General features: G+C 41.4%; 1 protein-coding gene across 1 annotated transcript in view; it reads left to right on the forward strand.

Annotated features, from left to right (window-relative positions):
* Positions 1-3,450: 3,450 nt before the first annotated feature.
* adgrb2 (adhesion G protein-coupled receptor B2) overlaps positions 3,451-13,234 on the forward strand; it is a 147,135-nt gene continuing 137,351 nt past the window's right edge. Inside the window, exon 1 of the mRNA XM_073463201.1 lies at positions 3,451-4,339. Coding sequence (XP_073319302.1) covers positions 3,451-4,339 — 889 coding nt within the window. The remainder of the gene's footprint in view (positions 4,340-13,234) is intronic.

A 13,234-nucleotide genomic window follows, 5' to 3' on the forward strand; every position in this document is an offset into this window, starting at 1 on the left:
AGATAACGGAAAGCAGGTGAAACTATCAGTAACAACAGGAAGAAAAGAAAAAAACACATTTCAGGTCAGGACATAGGATGTTGCTATGGTTACTTGTCTTACACTACTGCCAGTCTCAAAGTAACTCAATGCCAATATATTGTGTGTTCTGCCGGGGGATGATGTACAGTAGTATAGAGTATTTTCTGTGTGCATGAGACGCATACATCTAATGTTTTTTTTTTTTTTAACCACTTGTTTTTTTCTTCACAAACATGTCGCTGCAAAGAAACAAGGAATGTTTCAAGATCTAACTTGTGAAACACATCCCGCTTTGAGCAACTTTTTGCAAATTGGCCGCACAGTGCTTCTGTAAAATATTCCACTCCTTTGAAATCTACTCTAGTATTTACTCTGCACAGCAGGGTGATCTAGTAGTAACAGAGACCTTTCTGTGACCTTATGTCTGCAAAAATCACTCATGCCCATCCCATCCTGGTGATCCATTTTCTAAGTCTGATGTAAAGTATCTTCTCTCCTGTCTTTATGACCTGAGAACTGGTGGGGAAAAATAATCTTTCTGAGTTGCTTGATTATTATATATTTTTTTCCACCCGTGTGGGAACTTTTCTTTCTTTCTTATCCATGAGGAAAAAAACAATAATGTGTGAAACCAAGTGAAAAACAATAAAATCAGTGATTTCACAGATGGAAAGATAACAAATGAAGGAACTTAGAAAGATAATCCTTGCAAAAGTTTCTTTTTCCCCACCAGAAAATAATTTAGATCAGACTTTTTTTTTTTTTTTTTTTGGATGGGCACAAATTGATATTTGCAGACATAAAGTCATAAAAAACAAATCCTCACTTGGTCCTCAGGGCTTCTCACTGCCATTAATTACAGTCATTCTAAAGCCATGCCCCCTCCTCCATCTCTCCTGTTTTGTACCCCGCTACATCTTCACCAGTCTGCCCTAACATGTGTCAGGCTCTCATTAACAGCTGCCTCCTGTAAGCCCAAGTGCCTCTTACTGTCCCACCACTGTGTGGGTCACCTCTTGACATGGCGAGGTAAGCACAGTGTCTAGCCTCTTAGCCAAGCCCTGCGGACTATGTGGCCAACGTTGAAGAGCCCTGACAGACTTACATAAATCCTGTGAATTGCTTGCTACTGCTGTGTTTTATTAACCTGGGTCTTAGGAGAGTGGAGCACTTCCTCGCACACACGTGCTTCACACAGAGGCTTTTTTTTCAGTTGCATTATTCGTTTAATAACCTTGGTTGTTGCTACAAGGTATACCAATTTGATACGGACAGGCAGGCAAGAAAAGGAAAACATGGTGTGGTCTGGTGAAGTGCAAGTAATTATTATGAGGAAGAATGGACTGCTTGTTACTTTTGCTGCCAGGTTAAGGTTAATGGAGTAAAAACCTGAGCCTTTTAGTCTACTCAAAAGCATTAGTGTTAGAAGAGTAGCTAGCTGATGTTTTTGTAACATTTTAGCTAATTAGCTGGCATGCTAATTTAGTGAGGTAATTGTAAAAAACTAACAAAAAAAAAAACAAAAAAAAAAAAACAGTCAGCTCTGTTGTTAGTTTCATTACAAATTATATGTTTGCCACATTTACATTCATCCACTGCCAGCAGAGGAAGCAGGAAGATTCAGAAGTGCTAACTGATGCTAACACAATGCTAATGAAAAACTAGCCTAAATAGCTGAAAGTTTTACTATGCAACCTATTTCTAGCTTTCTCATGCAAAAGTTGAGCCAGATATTAAAAAGAGAAATGATGGACAATAGTTAACTTTAGAAGCATTTTTAGCTAACACGGTGACTAGCTAATATAGCGAGGTAAGTAATTATAAAATACCGGTCACTTCTAATGTTTGTTTCTCTGCAGTTAGTTAGTTCCACAACAACGTGTATTTTATCCCACATTTTCATTCATCCAGTGCCAGTACAATGGGAAGAATATGAAAGCGCTAACTGAGCAGTCACACATTATTCTACAATGGTTAGCCTACCTGCATCGTTAGCCCGGTATGCGCACAATGCTCATGATAAACTATCCCAAAAAGCTAAATGTTTTTTCTGTGTAACCTATTTCTAGCCTTTTCACAAAAAAGTTAAACCACATATTAAAAAAAAATAAACCGTGGAAGCCAATTAGCTCAGGCATAATTAGCTAAAACAACTTTATTAGTGCCACTGTTGCATTTTACCTGCATATGGTCGCTTTGCAGTCTTGTTTTAACATGTGGCACATATTGGATGAAATAAATGAAATACTTGATGCACAGCATGTCGAAAACACCTTCATGCAATTCTATCTGTATGATATTAATCAGGCCCTACTAGGATATGTTAGCATTACATTGATAGTTGCAATAATTTGATTAGACTTAATACATAGGCTATATTTAAGATTGCCATGAATACTCAATCATAGCAATATATCCACTTTAGTCAGCTTATTCAAAAAAAGAAGTGCAAAAAAAATAAATAAAACATGTGTGAATAGTGTTTGTGATGCCTATAACTGTGCAGCTGTTTTGGTCTTTTTTCATTTGCTGTTCCACTGACTTCTCGTTCTGTGGTAGCATACAATAGTTTTGTGAAGTTCCAGCTCTTACAGTATATTACAGTATAAAGTTTTATCCCCCTGTTGAAATTATGTATTGCAGGGAGGCTTGAATAATCACGGCATATGGATATTTTAGAGATAACTGTCTGGGTATCATGCTGCAAGGCTACTGGTAGAGTGCTGTGAACATTTCCCGTCTCCCACTCATCCTCCTCAAACTGCATTTATGCAGAACCACTTGAAAATCTCAGGTGGAGCAGACACACATACTGAAATACAGTGGGTATTGAAGTAGTTTCTAAAACACTATATGCTGTACGTGGGTTTTTTTCTTTTTGTCAGCAGTGTGTGTGTATTGTGTGACTCGAAATCAAGCTGTTGGCGGACCCTCACTGTGTCGGTGATGGTAATAGTTTGCCAGAGCCTTGGGGGAGCTGCTCAGCAGGCGATGGTGTGTGTGTTAGTGTGTGTGCGCCCGTGTGTTTGTATGCATATATCAGCAGGAAAGGGTAGAGCAGGCCCCACAGTGTATGTCTCAACAGCCAAGTCATCAACCCTTTTAATCCAGCCCAGCAGGGATGTGTTTGTGTTTTTGACAGTGCGATGTGTGCGTTTGCATGTTTGAAGAACAACTTTATGAGTACTGCTGCCACAAACTTGATCATGTTTTGTTATAGGCACGGCAGAAATCCGTCCAGAAATCTGTCCAACTAGACGCGATTCGTCGGTCTTGACAGGAATCTTAATGAGTTCTTTTTTCGTCCATGTCATGTTGGTTTTGTCAGGTTGTCTCTGAAGATATCTCCTCATGACTCTAATGTACATCCTCTTCTCTTCCCCCCACCCTCCTCTCTTCTGTCTTCCCCTGCAGGACGAATGTCATAGGATGAACACTGCTGGTGGGGTGTGTCTGTCTGTGCTGTCCTCTCTCCTGGCTGTGGCTGGGGCCCTGGCTGCCGTGTCTGCCCTCGCTCTAGCTCCTCTCTCTGCCCTGGCTGAGGCTGCCTATGGGGCTGCCGATGGCGTCCCCAGCACCGGGGCAGAAGGGGCCCCCTCGCCCGTCTCCTCATCATGCTCCAGCCTTGTAGCTGGGGTGCTCTATGGCTCTTTCTCCCTAAGGGAGCTGTTTCCCTCCAGGGCGCCGGGCTGTTCCTGGTCCCTGGAAAACCCCGACCCCACCAAGTACTCCCTCTACCTCCGCTTCACCCGCCACCCTATCATCTGCCGGACACACTCCCCCATGCTCCTCTCCCTTGACCACCACCTGGCCAATCAAAGCTGTCCCGTTCAATTACAGACAGTCGCTGCCAGGGATCAGGAAGTCATCGATCTTTGTGGCAGCCAATCCAACTCAGATGGACCATACTCCTTCCTACAGTTTGATAAGAACTTTGTCCAACTATGTCTCACGAGACACCCACCTGCAGACGAGCCTCGGGTAACTAAGGAATTGCTGGAGCTGAGACTGGTAGAGGTGTTGCTCATTAACAACGAGAACTCCAGTCAGTTTACCTGCGGCGTGCTCTGCAGATGGTTCGAGGAGTGTTTACGCACAGGTCACAATGGAGGCCAAGAGGTTTCTGACGGAGACGGTTGTGGGATGACTCAGACAGGATGTATCTGTCCGAACCACAACATCATGGCACCACCTATTCCGCTGCTCCCGGAGACACCTCACAGTTTCAGCAACGGTTCGCAGGTTCCTGACGACTGCTGCGTCACCGAGCTGCATTCCAATGACGCAATCGCCATAGCACCCAGAGATGTCCGACAAGGTAGGACTATGTTACACATTTCTCCGCATCAAGTTAATTATTAATTCCCTGTAACACAGCAGGCCATAAGACAAATTGCCAAGGCACATGTTATTTTTTGGTGGTAAACCACTCTAGAATCCAAGCACAATCAAACCATTGTTTACTTGTGTACCAAGCTTGCAATAACAAGTAGACAAGAAAACAACAAGTTTGCCTTGTTATCCTGGCTTTTGATACCACCTTAGGGAGGTCGCATGCCTCTGCTTGACAGAGAATTTATTATTTGAATTTTGTTTGTTGGCCTTTAATTAAAAAACGAAGCAGTTCAAAGGGGGCCCTTTAAACCTTCCATCAAAAGATTTGTAAATGGCTGTCAGAAATTCAGCCCTCTGATCTATATTTTAGAGATTCCCCCATGTGGCCACGAGGTGTGGCTCCTAGGACTTCAGTTTGCCTGCTGCACATTATTGCGTGTGTGTGTGTGTGTGTGTGCAAAACCATCTGTTGACCACGTCAGGACAAGATCGGATTTGACACCGATGCACTCGTATGTGCATATGGTCATTCATACACCGATGAATTTAGCATGAAGCAGAAATCCCTTTGCACAGTAACACATGGGGATATGTAGGCATGTGTGCATCTGCATAAATCTGTGTGTGTGTGTGTGTGTGTGTGTGTGTGTGTGTGTGTGTGTGTGTGTGTGTGTGTGTGTGCCTGTAAGAGACATAGATACGTGTTTTATGCAAACAGAGATGGACACGTGCTTGTGCTCAGGCTTTCTCACCATTCCAGTTCATCACTGCCACCAGAGTTTGCCTTGAATATAATATATGAAGTAGATGTACTTTGTACTTTATCCTATACTTCACTGAATTACATAATCATTTTCCTTTGGGTGAATTATAGACATGTTTGCAGAGTGCGCAGCACTAATTAGAACTCAGTTATTCATACTGCAAGACTTGGCCTGCCTTCAACAACACACTAACACACATACTGAGAGCTCTAGGGAGAGCCTTACCTTGCTGACGGGAAGGTTATCGTTCTCTGGATTCAATCAGCATGGGGGGATTTTATCATCTAATATAGTCAGAGAGGGAAAAGGGAGTGACAGAGGAAGAAACGTGGCGTAGGAGGAACGGAGAGAAAGTTACCAGTTTGACTTAGACTGATGCGCTGTTTCTTTTAAACATAAGCCAAAATGCTCTGTAAATTGATGCCAAGTGTCAGGGTGATACTAAACTTATGCCAGTTGCCTGGAAGCTCTGTTAGCTTTTCTGCATCGAGCCTCAAAGACACTGCTGTTGCATACTTATTGGTTAGTGGCTCGCCGCTGTATGGGGGATCTCACACCACTCATAAAGACTACTGTGAACTGCGTAGAGCCCTTGAAGAGAAGATGGCCCGAAGAAGTGTAAGCAAGCCTTTGTGTGTGGAAGACTGTTTTCGTCCAAACAATTCCCCTATGTCCTAATTACCCTAAAATATCAGAATTACTGTAAACCCAACAACGCTCTGTCAGAGCGAGAGCCAGAATCTCGCCTCCATCCTGTTTCTCTCCTGTCCCCCTTCTCTATCTCATGGAAGACAAACACCAACGCCTTCGCTGAGTCAGAGACTCGTGAAAACAAAGCTGATATGCTTGCTTTCTCCTCCCTCATCTTTCTGTCCCCCCCCCATCTCCCACTCTAAATCTTTTTCTCATGATTTTCCTCTGCAACCCTTTCCTGCAGCTCTTCATTTATTAGGGAACAGTTTACTTTCCATTCCTCACACTTGCTTATGCAAAGCATTTGACTTAAAGACCCTATCTGATTGATTCTGACTAGGGACTTTTGCGTCATGTCCCCTCTCTCCTTCCCCTTCTTGTATTTTCTACTATGGACTTTTGGTAAAGTAGTAATAAGGCAAAGTACACCACCAAAAAAACTTCAAAACTACACACAAAACACTTTTTAATGTGTCTGAACAGCTGTAGGTCAGAGGTTAGATCAAATTGTCCACCAATCACAGATTTGTCGGTCAATCCCCAGCTCCTCCTGCATCATTAATGCAGTTTTTTCACACTTAGAGATGAATGTAGTTATTGATTATTTAAATTAAATAAAACGATGGCAATAAAATAACAGAAAACCAAAGGATGCCTCCACCGTCCCACAGCAAGAGAAAAAAAGAATACATATATATAATGTCTGTAGAAGTCCTTTACCAGAGTACATTCAGAGAGTACATTCACTTTTCCAGGGCCAAGCATTTTCATTCAGTGATTCACAGATGGCACTTCACTCTTTTTCCTTGAGTGGAAATACAACATTTTGCTCAATACAAATGTAAAACTACTTTTACATTTGATCTTGCAAATAAGTTGGAAATATACCAAAGGGTGTTAATCAGAATAATTAGTTTCATTCCAGTGCATGTGCTGTACAGAGAGGATTATTGTTAGGCTGATTCAACAGTAAACACTAATAGCCTGAGCGTCATGGATGTCCACCATCCTATTCTTTCTTTCTCTGAAATGTCAATAACCCTCATGGCACCAAGGTAGTCTTTTGTTTTCTGAAGACTTTAATTATTCATAATTAATTTGTTGAAATAGCGATTAGCAAATAATTAACTTCGATTTTATCTGGAACGTGTTTTGCCTGAAAACTGGATGAAATGTAAAATCAGATATCTCTCTCACAGTTTTTATCCTCCATTTGTGATTGTGCCTCTGATGGATAATAGTCTTTTATACCAGCTGACCTTCACTAAGCTGATTTTATTACTTCTGTATCTGCAAGACCCTCAGCAGGTCTCCCTGCCTGAAGCTGAGGATGGGTTTTTCAGCGGATACTGTATCTTTATTATGGATTTGACAGGTACAGTGACCAAATTATACTTATACATGGCATTAGGTGACCTGAAAGGACTTCATTTCTCCGTGCCAGCGGAGTCCGTCAATAATTAAGGTTATTTAATGCAGAAGCCTGTTTGTCCTTCATCTAATAGGAGAAAGAGATGTTTTTTAAAAAGCACATATCGTAATGAAGATTTACTCTGTAGAGTAGGTAGTGTGACATTATAGTTTCAATCAATATGTATTTTTTAATTTTAGCAACAGAGGTCTGGGGATTCCATAAAAACTATGAATGTATAACTTCAGGACACATATCTATGTAAAATAGTTAAATATTATCTCATTTCCATATAAATTGGGTATTATGGGGCAGTACAAGCTGAATTATGCTATATAAAACAAGTTTGCTGTAGCTTTCCTACTTTTTCACTTAGTGCAGGTATCCATCCCTGCTTTCATTTAGCATGGTAAGGCATCACATTCTCATGTTTGTACACATGAATCTATCTTTACTACATCACTTAAAAGCACTAAAGAAGTTCTAGCTCTTTTGTATCGGACAAGCTGCTAATCTCACTGTAAGTTTGTTATGTTGAGCATCTGGCCAATTTGCAAAAGCAGTCTTGACTGCCAGATTTTCAGTTCAGGAAAAGTTACAAAAATTGAGAAGAAGCTGCTTATCCAAGATTCTAAATAACATTCAGAGGAACCAAGAAATGATGCCTCAGTGCACTTTTATTCCACATTTAATTTTAGGCTTTAACTCAGCTGCAACTGTGTACAAGAAGAGTCTCATTAATTTGAAAGCATCGCACTTTCACATGAACCGTTAGGCATAAATATATTGATCAACAACATGCAGCACATTCCTGCACGAGATCACTGAGGCCAAATTCTTCACATTTTTCCCTGCTCATGATGCAAGTGGTAGAAACCAAATATAATCACACACTCTCACATACACAGTCTTTGAGCTCCTGTTGTGTGTTGTAGGATTGAATGTCAGGTCTGCTTAAAGAAAGAAAAGAAGGAAAAAACTCTGATCCCCTGGCTATCCTGTCAATCAAACACTCCCACGCCAACAGCCCAAAAAACAGAAGCACATCATAACCGACATTGAAGGAAACAGACACCTGTGTATCACCTTTTCATTTTCTCTAATTTTCTTCCCCTCATCGTGGTAACATTTTCATTGTATTGATCTCTGCGCTACCTTTCCCTCCCGACCGCTTCAAAAAACCCAAAAACCTGCTTTTCTTTCAGCCCAAAGAATCCAATAACGAGAGATTCAGCTGGTTGTAGATTTTCCACCAACTCTTTCTTCTGCCACACTGTTTTAACACATGCAGCTGGGATTTAGAATTGAAAATAAGTGCCTCAACATGTTCCTCCAGACATGATAGTAGGTCTTAAAGCTATCATTGACCCCTTTTAGACAGCTGGATCAGCAGCTTCTTCCCAAATTCTATAACTTTCCTGAAATTCTGGCAGTCAAGTCTGCTTTGCAAATTGGCAGATGGACATCAAAGTTTTGGCTGAGCTCCAAGCACTACGCAAATTATTTTATCCACATTGCTCACAATCGTACTTCTGTTACTGTCGGTGCTCACTACTTATCCGTGCTGCTCAGCTCTGTGTTGCCAGTTTCAGAAACAACACAGAAGGTATACGAACAAATTGTTATTCGAGTTGTCAGGACAGATATGCGCAGCTAAGCAGTGTACGGTATCAGTTAAGATGCATAGCGGTGATACCTTCCGTCTGTGAAAAGACGAATCGGAGGCACATTTGTTATGTTTTTATGTCTAAAAGTGTCTCTCTATTTGTGAGTACAGAAAAACCAGGGTGCTGTATATGGGTAAAGTAAGTAGTTGTGAAGGTCATGCTATAAAAGAACACAGACAACCTCCATAAACACAAAAGGTACAATGTCACAATAGAACAAGATTAAAAAGGTTTTAAGATGCTGTTTAAAAGGTTCAACTAATGTGACAGTAAGGTGGAAAATATTCTTGCTGCAATTAGGATTTCAGTGTAGGTCTGTGACAGATCTTGTCATCTTTGAAATGCATGGACACAAGTGGCACAAGGGGGGATACGAGTGAACAGGAAGTAGAGAGTGACAACAAAACTCAAGAGGATATAACTACAAAATAAAACAGGAAATAACTGACCAAAAACCAAAACCACGACACTGCTTAACTAATGTCATTCCCATCATCATCATCTGTAAATGTTTGGGGCTGATTAGCAGATTTAAGCATGCTAACACATTCAAATGTCTTAGCATTTAAGTCAGCGCACTGCTACTCTACACACAGCCTCACAGAGTCGCTAGCATGACTGTAGAGTCTTCCATTTATGTCATTAAAAACATGAGATAATGATGCTGTCAAGTGTGGCTTTGAGTGGTGTGTTGTTATGTTAAGACGTAGAGGATCAAAGCAGAGCTGGCTATGTGATCTGAGCCGATTCTGAATTATGAGTCATCTGATCAGTACACACTGGAGCAGTGACATAGTAATATGAGTACAGTATTTCACCAAAGCAACACTCATGTTCATGGTTGATTCAACTGGAACCAATGTCAGTCCCTCGGGCATCCTATATATATATTAGTAGGACTACAGGTACCGAATGGCAAATGCTTGCTGAGTGAAGGACATGACCAGATGAGAGAGAAATATGAGTACTTCTAATTGGACGATTTCCAACAAGAAGTAAGTATGTGTGTCAATCATGACAGTGTTATCAGTGCTGTCAAAGACTGCTCTTTATATTTACATACATTAAAACATCAGAAGGAGTGCACTGTGATGCTGAAGAAACCAAGTTTGCTCTTTTATCAAATATGTATCCAATATATCATCAGCTATTTTTTCTTTATTTTGATTTAGTTTGATCTTTGTAATATAAGTAATTCATATACTGGGATGCAGTTTTACATCATGATTGTTGAAAGAAGGTACACGCATTCGTGCTCATGTGCTGACATATATGTGCTCACGTGGATGCAGGCAGTATGTGTGCCATCCACTGCCCTACTACTGTAGCATCAGAGTGAATACGTCACCATGATGGATGATGGATGTCTCCCAGCCCTCTTTCTCCTGGTGATTAGAACTACAGGGCATAAGGGATTATATCTGTGATCTGGAACAATGTGTGGAGCTCCTTGTTATGTCACCTGAGCCTGTTCACCAACAGCTCCTTAACTAATCTGAGAATTCCACTCAGATCACGTTTTTCTTACTGTGCTAATATAGGCCTCTTAACGCTACCAGCTGTTATGGGTTATGAAGACATGTAGACGTCTCATTTGTGCAAGGAATATCTTTACATAGAGCGTGGAGGTAACACCATTGTTCTCAATCATTCATGGGGAAATTACATCATCCTCTGTGTGTTGGCTCATCCATCATGCTGCAATAGCCACCATTGCTGTCCTTTACTTTAATTAGTTGGCTTGCACACATTAACTTGTGGCTGAGAGTGGAAGCTCCTTTTTCAGTTGTCAGAGGGTCTGTACTATTTTCACATTCACAGCTTTTGCCCATAATAATATCATTTGCAGTGTTAAATAAAAAGTGAAATTCTGACCAATATAGGATTTAGTAGCATATTGGTAAGGTTGCAGATCAGAGACAATGAAATACTTCTCATCTCACTGTGCCATTAGATGGCCACTAAAAACATCGAAAATGCAAACGTGTTTGGTTTGTCTGTTCTGGGCTACTGTCGTAACCATGGTTGGAGTGTTGGAAATGGCACCCCATCCATTCCTAAGCGTCTGGCTTACTTGAATAAAGATAAAGTTATTTCATCTTGTGGTTCCTCAAGACTCTCCAATTTCTTTTGGACCAAATGTCTCAAATTATGATAGAACATGGCAGTACAACATGGTGGACTCTGTGGAAGAGGACTCGCTCCCTCTGTAGATCTTAAAGGCTCTCTAAAGTAAAGAAAAATCTGGGCGATTCTTATTTTAAGGATGATACACCAACAAAAAACATAGGACATATTAGGAAGGGATGCCATCCCTCTTGTCAACAAAATGAACAAAATGCAACTGTCTTGTTAACCTGCCATCCCCCCTCTCCACTGCCTAGTAGCAAAGAGAGTGCAGGGTTTTTCTGCTTCATAGTATGTTATTGTGTTAAAACTCACTGGTGAACAAACCAAAACATTAGCTGAAGTAATGGCAGAGTATAATCAGCTAATACTGTGAGGTGACCTGGTTTAGAAAAACAATGAACCAGTCGTGCAAGGTAGCATCCTAAAGAGTTCGTAGTTCAGCGGCTGAAAGCCATGTCCACCGCCTCCAACACATTTGCAGTCTGGCTCTGCGCTGTCACGACTCATTCAGGTCACGGTTGTAATGTCCACCAGCAGTGTTTGAGATGCAGCAGTGCAAGGGCCGCCAGACTTGTTACTGCAGTGTTTTTCTTTCTCTTTCTTTAAATTGTGTTTACCCGCTTACAGTAAGTGACAGGAGGCCATTCATCACCTAGAAGGACTTGAATTGTTTTAATTTTTATAATAGCCCAATCCCAGGTTTTGTGAATAAATCTTAACTCCAAAAAAAAACATAATAAAACAATTCACTTCTATAAAATGAGGGAACAAAAAAACCCTTTCTATTGAATTACGTTTAAACTCAGTCTGCGCTTGATTACATCCCTGCCTATATGTCATATTACAGCTCCAAATAACTCTTCAGAGCAAGTCTGCTTGAGTAATATATTGCCATCTAAATCACTATGAATGTGATTTTCTGTTCCTGGCCTTGTCTTGATTTAGGTATACGGTCCATTATCAAATCACCCCACAAGTAGGTCTTGTCGCCGGACACCTGCCCCAGTCTCTAGACACTCACACCTCCCTGTGGCATGCTCTCTGCACACACACACACACATACACACAGCAGTCATTGGGAATTCTCCTGAGCACAGATGAAGATTGTATTTTATGTGTGAAAGGAGGGAGGCATAGAGTGTGACAAAGATAGAGAGGAGGGATAGAGGAACCTGGGGAGAGGACTGGGATTTGGCTTGGACTCTTGGGACCAGATCACCCTTGCATTGAGCAAGAGCCAGTGGTCCATCACTCGCACACACACACACACACACACACACGCAGAGACAGCTCATCCCTTCCTCGTGGAATACTATCTGCTTCCTGGTAATTAGAGCAGAGAGAAATGTGTGTGTTTCCTTGTGTGTGTCTCTAGCAGCATGGGTGAAGGAGGTGTTTATTTTCACACTGTGCTGGCTTACAGCACATACAGGTGTTTTAATAACCCTCAGCTCCACCGACACATGCACACTCAGTGAAAAAGGCACGCACGCCACTGTAGACGAAAAAGAATAATTGCGCGATCTTTCCCTAAAATGAATGAAGCAAAACTGCATGTGTGTGAAGGACTGTCTGCTCGGGGTGACTGTGGCAACGGGATTAGTATTCTGTGCTTGTGAGCCATGGCTCTCTCTCTCTCAGAGCACTGAGCCCCTTTATGCTCCGGCAAAGGCCCCTACACACACACACACACACACATTCACAGACATACACACCTTGTCATTTATATCCGTTCCCGTTTTCTCAACAGATCTCTGCAGGATCAGTATGGACACAGTACGCTGTCTGGCCTTGGCCGTATTTCAGGAGCAACACAACACGGGCCAACTTCCTGTTAGTGCTATTAAAAATGTCATAAATCAAATCTATAGGAGAAATGATAGTGTGTACCTTCCAGTTAACAGACCTCTTTGTCCCGTTGCATGGTGCACTGGCAACACCTCACAAGGAAATTGATGTTACATTTGCAGCTTACACTTAAACGTTCTACTGCACCACATGTATTAGTACTACTGTGTCCCTACTTCCTCCCACAGCAACCATCTGCACAAGCAGTGGAGTATATTCTGCATACCTTCAGTTTTTAGGACGAAACTGCAAACAAATACAAAGAGATTTAGTCTGAGTATGTTTCAATTAAAAGTGTGATATTTCAGATTAAACACAATAATTTAAGACATGTATGGCATTTTCTTAAATTTAAGTTTTATTGA

The sequence above is a fragment of the Pagrus major genome, chromosome 3 (assembly GCF_040436345.1).
Source record: "Pagrus major chromosome 3, Pma_NU_1.0".
NCBI lineage: Eukaryota > Metazoa > Chordata > Actinopteri > Spariformes > Sparidae > Pagrus > Pagrus major.